Source organism: Daphnia magna, linkage group LG6 (assembly GCF_020631705.1).
Source record: "Daphnia magna isolate NIES linkage group LG6, ASM2063170v1.1, whole genome shotgun sequence".
Classification (NCBI taxonomy): domain Eukaryota; kingdom Metazoa; phylum Arthropoda; class Branchiopoda; order Diplostraca; family Daphniidae; genus Daphnia; species Daphnia magna.
This window is the reverse complement of record NC_059187.1, coordinates 5,151,038-5,159,804: the sequence shown is the minus strand read 5'-3', so window position 1 is coordinate 5,159,804 and position 8,767 is coordinate 5,151,038. Positions and strand designations below refer to the sequence as shown.

Below are 8,767 nucleotides of genomic sequence, written 5' to 3'. Positions count from 1 at the left end.
TTTGTCTTTGCACTGTTTTATTTTTTTATTACTATTAATTTTTTAGTTGACATGGTTTCGTACTTGGCAAATGTACAAGTTTTGATAGAACAACACAAAACTAGCGGAAATGCCATAGCATTGAAAACTTTGACCGATCTAACTTTCTCAGGTAGATGCCGTGAGATCATTACCGGCATGTTTACAAACGTTATGGATATTGTTAAGATGCGTTGTCCAGTCCTCAATCAAGCGTCCCACGAGTGTATATTAAAAAATTTCAATGTGTTTACGAGAACACCGACTAAAAATTTCGAATTTTAGCTGTGCGATGAAATCGACCGCATTTTAGGTGTAAACTATTGTATGCGGATTCGCGAAAGTTGGATGGCTATTGTTCCTAAGATTATCACATTGGCTAAGAGTAGTTCTTCTGCTTCAGTAATAAAAGTTTTACGATACTACGCGTCACTCAAGAATTTTGAGACATGTTTCGGTAAGTTAATATTAAATATCAATCTTATTTTTGTATACCAATGTTTACTGCTGTTTTTTGTTTAGATAAAAAATGTTGTGCAGCGCTCGAATTGTTGTGTTTGTTAACTACCGTAAGCAAAAGATCGGCAGAAAGTAGAAGATGTATTATAGACATACAGGAGGTATATTTTATTTCCAAAACTTGTGTTATGAAAAAGTAAGTTGCTATTCATCTTGAACTAATTCCAGGATTGTGCCGATATGAGGTCGTATATTAGAAAACTACCCGCTTCAAGATTGACTCCATTTTTACTTAAGATCAGTGAATGTTACACCATAGTTGTTGATAAAGAAGCCTTGACACAATCGTCTAACTCGTGCATGGAAGCAATTGTTCTCCTTCTTTCTGTGTATTATGTGTTCCATATAGGTTGGTGCAAAGCCACCATATTGACTCTTTTATTCATGCAAACCGAAATGTTAAAACTGTCGTTAGATGATGAAGACATTCATTATGGTTCCGTTTCTATTTTTACGAATGCTCTGGATGCCATTCACGAAGAGCAAGAATAATTTGTTTCAAATTATCCTTTACATTTTAGTAATATCCCTGTTTTAAACCAAGACGATTTACGCATTGTCCTACCATTTAATTTTTTTTTGTTTTCGCAAAAAAATTTTTTTCTTATGTTTCATCGTTTGTTCTATTATTACATAAATACAATGGTTTTTTTTGTAAAAATCTGTGTGTTCAATAAATTCAGCGTATGGTTGTATGCTAGATTCTACAGGTACCTAATGAATTTTCCATTATTTAAAATTTTCAAATTTCGTTTAATACAACGGTTTTTGGGCGAAAAAACTAACGATTATCGAAAGATACAATCAGACGAGTTTTCGTTTTCGCAAACGAATAGTCGGTTTTCGTACGTAAAACCGTACGTCCCTTGTCCACCGATTTCAGACCATTTTTGCGTACGATAACCGCAAACAAAATCTATCAGTGCTGTCGTTGCATAATTCCTTTCGGCTTTCTTTAATTGTCGGCTAGCGTAGGCAATCACGATTTCACGTCTTTTTTGAATTTGTGATAAAATTGCTCTTTTGCCATAGTTGCAAGCGTCTGTGAATAATAAAAATTGTTGAGAAAAATCGGGGTAGGCTAATATAGATTCACTAGTGAGGCACGTGCGTAGGGTTGTAAATGCCACTTCCACGGCCCATTGAAAATATTCTTTTATGGCGTTTTTATGAGTTTTCTTAGTGAGTGTTTGTCCTATGGCCCCGAATTCTTTCATAAATCGTCTGTAGTATCCTGCTAGTCTAAGGAACGATCTCACATCATCCACAGATTCTGACACTGGATAATTCACCATCTTGCCGATTTTTCGATTTTAAGAATTGCTTTCCTTATTAAACTAAATACTTCGCGAATGTCCTACAAGTGTTTATCGAATGAGTCGGAAAAAATAATGACATCGTCTAAGTAGACAAGGGTTTTTTCCTAGTACATCTCTTAGTATATAGTTCACTGTCCTCTGAAACGTTGCTGGTGCGTTGCACAGTCCGAATGGCATCCGTCTGAACTGGTATAAATTGTCTTCGACGATGAATGCTGTCTTTTCTTTGGATGTTTTATCGAGTTCGATTTGCCAGTACCCTGAGGCTGAATCGAGAGGGGTAAAGAAACTTTCACCATGCAGTTTGTCAAGAGTGCTATCGATCCTTGGTAAAGGAAAGGAGTCCTTAGCTGTGATGCTATTTAATTTTGTTGAGTCCCGTCTTTTTTTTCGACAAGGACGACTGGTGCTGCCCATGCTGAGGTAGATAGTTCCACTATGTCTTCATCCAACATTTTGAAATTGATGATCCATTTCTTCTTTTTGACGCCTTGCCGTTCGATAGGGTCGCAGTCTGATAGGGCCTTTTCCTTGGGTGTCGATAGTATGCTTGATTATACCTGTACTTCCCAGCGGATGAGGCATATCGGATGATAGTCGAGGGTAGTTACGAAAAAAAACCCAAAACCTCGGACAAAATGTAACATGAATTTTTTTTAATGAGCTTTATTATTTTAGTGTTCAAGATGTTACATAAAAAACCCTCCGTGAAAATATTAAATATTTCTGAAAAAAAAAACGAAGTTTAAATTCAAATTCTTTTATTTTCGTCTAAATATGGTACTTCTAATTAGAAATAAATTGTTTTAAATATCCCCACGTGTTCTACGTCTTTTACTGTATAACTTACCAAATTTTTATAAAAATCAAGTGTAAAATAGGTTATTTATGAAATAAATAGTGACAGACGGTCAATTAATTTTCAGCCGCGCGGCAGCCGCGGTTTACATCGTGCATTATGGCAAAGCGGCCTTGACAAAAGTAAGTTTTTCTAATAAACTACAAAACTTAAAAATTAGAGGCTTTCGCCATAAAATAAACAAGATTATGCCCGATTGATTGTAAAAAGGCCAATTAAAAGCAATGTATAGCTTTCTAATTATTGGTTGGCAAAAAAAGTCCTTTTTGGACTTTCCGATTTCTGGCGGCGTCGAGTTCCTGTACTAATGCTATTTTTGAGAAATCAGAAAGTGCCATCTTCGGTGTGGGATTCCTTAGAAGGGTAATCGGTTGTTGTATCTGCAGTGGTGATTTTTCCAATGATCTGGCAAGACATTCCTATTGTGCCACGTGATTTGTCTCTTGGTAGCTTTATTGCCTTAGTAGATGTATTTTTCACGATTAGTAGATATTCCCCAGTACTACTTGTCTCTTCTAAATAGTGATCGATTGTAATAATTTTTAACATTTCTTTGTCCGTTGTAAAAATGAATGGAAATCCTGGAAGTAAATTGTAGTGAGATCCACATATTTTTGCCTTGATAACCGTACAAGTTAAAGGAAGCGTCATCACCCGTTTGACAGAGGTAATCAAGTTGTTGCTATTGTAGGTGTGCACTCTTTCAGGTTGATCTCATGATAAAAAATATTGTTTTGGTTCGTCCGCACAGTACGAATTCTTGGTTGAATGCGGCGTCGACTCCTAAGATACATGCCTCTGAGATTCCGCTTGTAATGATTTGTAATTGTAATGATGAATTTTTGCTGTAGGCTGTAAGTTCCATATTACATTTGTATTGAAAATTTACCTAGTGTTTCATATTTGTTGGTTTCCGCCACTAGGGTTGCGAATGTAGTGTATGGCTTGTACGTAATCTATTCTAGTGGTGTCATCTGAAGTTTAATTTTCACTTTTGGTTCATCCTTTCTCAAAGAAGGTTTAGAGGCGGAAAGCGGTAGAATGGATTCACCAGGTTGTCTTTCACTCCCTTAAAATTTTGTTTGGAAGAAATCCGTTGTTTCGTTTCTTTGGAAACGTTGCAGGATTACTGCTTTTATCTCTTCGTAGTCTTGTGTATTGCTATCCAATATGTTTTGCATGATTTCATTTGCTGTATCACTGATTTTGGGGATGAGCATGTTGATTTTTTCATCTTCGTTCCAGTTTGACATTTCTACGACATTTTCGAAAAGTTTAATCCATCGATCGAATCTTGTTGCCAATTAGGTAATTGAAGTAGCATTGGGAGAGCGCATTGCCCTTCTTGAAAATCTTGTAGATCTCCTATCGGTGTACAGTTGTTGATGTTCGCTTGATGAATATTGCTCATGTTGGCTGGTGTGACTGTTGGTTTGCTGATTGGCTTGGGTTTTGTAGATGACTTGTTGCAACACCAACCTGGAGACGATGTAATGCCTAAGCGAGTGCACTAGTTCCTCTCTTGTGAGTACGGTTGGCGATTGTTTTGGCTGTCCACCGATAGATGGCGCTGCTGGTCCGATTGGCTTCTTTCTGCTTCGGCTGCTGTTTGTTGTTGTCCTTGCTATCGGGATATGACTTGGAGCTTCTGTCGGTTGATACTGGCTTTTTGGTATCGATGTTGACGTTGGAGAGTATGGATTCCTCTTCTCCACTATATTCTTCAGTCGTTGAATTGACGGTTGAGTTTTCGCTAAAACTGTCCTCGGTAAATTGTTCGCTTCCTCCAATGGAGCTAGCAGATAAATAGATAATTACTTTATCTCTTCTAGTAGGCCAGTTACAGTTTCCAGATGATACAGAAAGGTCACCTGTTGAGAGAAAATGTCTGTTAAGTTGTTTCCCTGATATATACATTTTGTTAGTTCCACATACAGCCCCAAGAGAGTGCTGTGAAGGGTCTCCTCCAGTGACGGTTTGTGGCACGTGTTTATGAAGTGGCTTTCCGGTGTACGGGTTGTGATTAACGCATTGCAATGATTGACTGCTGCCAGAAAAGAGAGGGTCACTATTAAGTCTTTCAAAATTATCTCTGTGTGAGCAAATAAAGGACTGATCAGGTCTTGGTTCCGTTGGCGGGAAAGCGACGTCAAATAGCGTGGATTGTATAATAGCAGCTGAAGTAGGAAGTTCTACTTTTTTAACAGGTAGAATCGGAGAAAAGCCTAGGGTAGGGACGTCACTTGTTTCAGTAACGGGGAAACAATAATTAACTCCGCTTGGCACTTCAAAGATTCTTGTTTGAGGGGTAGAGCTGCGTGCCGTTCCTGACTTATAAGCAAACTGATCCGTAGTTCTTGGAGGGCTTGATGTAATATCTCGGCCGGTGGTGGCTTACGTTTCCATTGTTGGGTAAATTGTGGCTCCACACGTTGAATGTTCGATAGAAACAGCACTTCGATTGCCGCCTGTAGCACCTCCGAAGACGGAGGTGCTACTTTATACTGTTTCCTTAAAATTTTGCCAGCAGGATGATTTCCGCTTGCTTTTTAAAGCAAGGTTTGTCTCCACAAGGTCAAAAAGTTTGAGTAATTTATAGCTAACGGTGAAACAGGTAGGTCTCTTGTTGCGAACTTTAGAAAGGCCCAGGGAAAACGCAAAGGAATTAGCAGTAAGTAAAGATGTTTGTAAAAGAGGGATATCACTTTCACTATGGGCAGTATTCTTTGGCACATTACTGTAAGACTTATTTTTAGCACCCGTATACGTCGACATAATGGTTGTGTTCAATAACCACTGCCACCATATGTATTTAACTGGCGCAAGAAATAAGACAAATACAGGAAACTGGGAATTAAACTAAAAGGACATCCCGAATATAGTTGTAGACTGCCGGCGCGGCGAGACGGTCGAAGGCTGTAAGAGAGGTCAGGGTTCCAGTCAGGAACTTAACTGAACTTTTCTTTTTCGGATACGCCTGTCCTTATTATTATATATCCTTATATATTATAGTCGAGGCTGTGAACTACTTTTATCATCAACACGGTGAAATGTCGGGCCGTGTAAAAGCCACACCGAGTTGAGTTGACAGGAACTGTCAACTCGTTTAAATCGTATGGAAAGTGGGTAAAATCGGGGTCAACGTTCGGCTGATTTATGGGTCACAAGGGAAATATACGAGGGGCAGGTGGCTGGGTAGCCTTGTGTAGAGGCTACTAGCGTTGCAAATTTAGTTTTTTTTTTAACTCAATAAAACAAAATTAAGTAATTGGGTTTTTAAAAAAACGGAATAAAACTAAATCAATATTGAATTTTTTTCTGAAAAATAGATAATTAACTAGATAATATTTGGTTATTTATTGGGTTTTATTTGGTATTTAAACTAAATAATAATTAAATAATAAACTCGATAAATTTTTTTCACTTCTTTGTCTTTTATTTATGGAAAAAAACCTTTTAGCAACAGTTCTTAGTTATTAATTCTCAATATTTTGAGTATTTTAAGTTAATCTAATAGTACAATTGAAAAAAAAAACCAAAAAAAATAATTCAAACTTAAAAACAGTAAAATGATTGGTATTGATAACTGAAAAGTTGATTCGACTTACAAGTCCTTAAATAGTTCCCTGTAGTTATATTTGGCGCAAGCCTCAGATTCGAGTAATTTTGGACCTATGTTTCCTCGATTTCCATCGGTACTCAGCTCAGCCCCAGAAAAAAGCCGTTCAGTTGAGGCCGATGTGGCCGGAATGGCTAAAAAGTCGAATGCAGTTTTGCTTAAGTATGGAAATCGCAATGAATTTTGAACCCAGAAGTGTGATGGATCTTCCTGGCTCAGAGTCAGATCAGTTGCATTCAAATTTTTATCCAAATACGAAAAGTATTCTTCCAGTTCTTTTTCGATTTCTTCTTTGAGTAACTGCTGTTGAGATTTGGAAGAAGAATCAGTCATAACAATGCGTCTTTTTTTACAAAGGTCCTGTTGAGCAGCGATTTTCTGTTCTTCCTTTTTATTTGAAGTATGCAATCCATCAGAAACAGAAGTTTTGCCTTCTGTGGATGTAACTGTAGATGTAGACGAACTGAGGGTCTCTCTGATTGAAGTTATAGATGCAGATGGCGACAACAAATGCATCTTCAAACGTTGTTTACCAGTACTAAACAGCTCGTCGTCCAATTTTGTTGTTTTGAGTGGGCTAAGCATAGTGCATATCAAGAAGGTGGAGTCGAAATTTCTTGAATAAGGATCCATAATCAGACTGAAGCGACTTTTCAATTCTCCAAGAAGATTTTCACGAGTCTTGTAGATGTTCAGATATTGTTAAAAGAAATGGTACAACAGATGGACTTGTAGAGTATTTGTGCCCCTTAAGAAAGGTTGTAGCAATTGCCATTGGACGCAAGAAATCGCGTTACAGTTCCACGTCGTTCCACAAAAAATCTATCTCCCATCCCCTCTCAAGGCAAACTTTGATGACAGCTTCTTTTAGTTTTGACAAGCGATTGCATACATAGAAAAAAGAGTTCCACCTTGTTGGCACCACCTTCAATAATTTCTTCACAGCTAGGTATTTCAGCTTTTCTACAGCAACACCTAACAGTGAAAAGAGAAGTTTGAATTTTCATTAAGATACAACGAACATTAAGATACACAGAAATACATTTTGTAACCCACCTGATTTTGAAAAGCGATTGATTAATGGAAGGACTCTGCATTTTAATTTAGAAATAGGTGATGTTGTTTTGTCCAGTACTCGATGGCACATTGTGTTGAGTTCATGATCAATGCAAGTGAGTCGTTTAGGAAATTCCTCTTCCACCCAATCCATATTATCCTCATTGTCGTCTTCAATTTGTGATTCCTCTTCTTCCGAGGCTTCCGAATCCAGATCTAAAATTTCGGTTATTTGTTCAGATTCGTCGCCGTCTAGCTCCTCGCTTTCTTCCATGAAAAAGTCAACAGGAAACTCGTCGTCAAAATCTGAGAGGTATTGTGAGGGAACAGCCATGAGAATTTTGTATGGTTTGAGTGCGCAAATGACGTTAGCACCCTTGTCGGTAACGTAACGAAACACGTTTGAGGAATCTCTAAAACCATTTTTCTCCAAACAATCGTCCAAAGCATATTTAATGGCTTTTCTATTATGTGGCTGCTCCAGAGAATGGCAAGCCAGTGCTACGGAATCGTATTTGTTTGATTGCTTGTTAAAATAATGAACGGTTAACCCAAGGTAAGAATGACTGAGTCCTCGTTGGGACCAAATGTCGATGCAAACGTTAAATTTCTCTACAGCTCTTAAGTTTTCCGATACAAGTTGCATTAATTTACTTGAAAAATCAATGACCCATGAGGTGAGGGTAGGCCGAGATGGAATGCAAGCTGCTGCGTTGGGGTCGCATTCTTCAATGTACCGCTTAAATTCCAGAGACTGGAAGGCGTTTTGAGAAATTGTAGTACACGCTGCAATAATCGTTAATTTGTGTTTAAGATTACGGTATTTTTCAGAAGATTTGCTGTATGCTCTTCCCAGCGATTTCTTTCCTGACAGAAATTTGTCTATTGATCCTTTCTCATCTGTTTTTCTTTTGAGGGACTTACATTTTGAATTATCTGATTCCTTTCTTATTTCTTCTGCAGATACCAATTCTTGGGCTTCTTTCTTGTGCTTTTATGTCAGGTGGTTTTTAACATTAGTAACGATAACTCCTTTAGTCTTGTAATTGCAATTAGAAATGCAAAAGAAAACTCCATACTTTCCCTTCAACCATTTCTTGTTTAAAATGGGCCAATACAGGGTGAGATTTCTGCGGGCCACGAGAACCACTGACTGACTTTGATGAGCCTGTTGACATAGATGATGTTGGTCGTGATGAATTAAGGTCTGCATTTTCATCAATGTCCTCTTCAATGTCTTCATCATTATCTTGAATAGTTCTATTAAAATCATCATCCATTTCGGACATAGTTAGTCACTATGTCCGAGATGAGAAATACCTGTCAGGCTGCCACCTTTAACAATTTAAAAATATACATTTTCAAAATGTTATCTAA

At 37.7% G+C, this 8,767-nt stretch overlaps 3 protein-coding genes across 3 annotated transcripts; 1 reads left to right on the top strand and 2 right to left on the bottom strand.

Moving 5' to 3' along the window:
- Positions 1-353: 353 nt before the first annotated feature.
- LOC116924622 lies at positions 354-1,127 on the top strand. Its single transcript, XM_032931143.2, has 3 exons — positions 354-475; positions 541-638; positions 706-1,127. The coding sequence occupies exons 1-3, from the start codon at positions 367-369 to the stop codon at positions 1,027-1,029; spliced, it is 531 nt and encodes a 176-aa protein (XP_032787034.2). The 5' UTR covers positions 354-366; the 3' UTR covers positions 1,030-1,127.
- A 5,009-nt stretch (positions 1,128-6,136) lies between these two features.
- LOC116924451 lies at positions 6,137-8,767 on the bottom strand. The gene is made up of 2 exons (XM_032930981.2): positions 7,391-8,767; positions 6,137-7,309 (listed from the first exon to the last, which is right to left on the bottom strand). Exons 1-2 carry the CDS (start codon positions 8,034-8,036, stop codon positions 7,128-7,130), a joined length of 828 nt encoding a protein of 275 aa, XP_032786872.2. The 5' UTR covers positions 8,037-8,767; the 3' UTR covers positions 6,137-7,127.
- On the bottom strand, positions 6,320-6,919 carry LOC123473772. Its single transcript, XM_045175090.1, has one exon. It carries the CDS (start codon positions 6,917-6,919, stop codon positions 6,320-6,322), a length of 600 nt encoding a protein of 199 aa, XP_045031025.1.

Excerpts from the sequence above, each read along its gene's own strand:
- LOC116924622 (XM_032931143.2), top strand. The coding sequence starts at position 367 with ATGGCTATTGTTCCTAAGATTATCACATTGGCTAAGAGTAGTTCTTCT. Across the intron at positions 476-540 it reads GAATTTTGAGACATGTTTCG|ATAAAAAATGTTGTGCAGCG; the intron begins GTAAGTTAATAT and ends TTTTTTGTTTAG. Across the intron at positions 639-705 it reads GTATTATAGACATACAGGAG|GATTGTGCCGATATGAGGTC; the intron begins GTATATTTTATT and ends AACTAATTCCAG.
- LOC123473772 (XM_045175090.1), bottom strand. The coding sequence starts at position 6,919 with ATGCTTAGCCCACTCAAAACAACAAAATTGGACGACGAGCTGTTTAGT.
- LOC116924451 (XM_032930981.2), bottom strand. The coding sequence starts at position 8,036 with ATGCAACTTGTATCGGAAAACTTAAGAGCTGTAGAGAAATTTAACGTT. Across the intron at positions 7,310-7,390 it reads CAATCGCTTTTCAAAATCAG|GTGTTGCTGTAGAAAAGCTG; the intron begins GTGGGTTACAAA and ends TTTCACTGTTAG.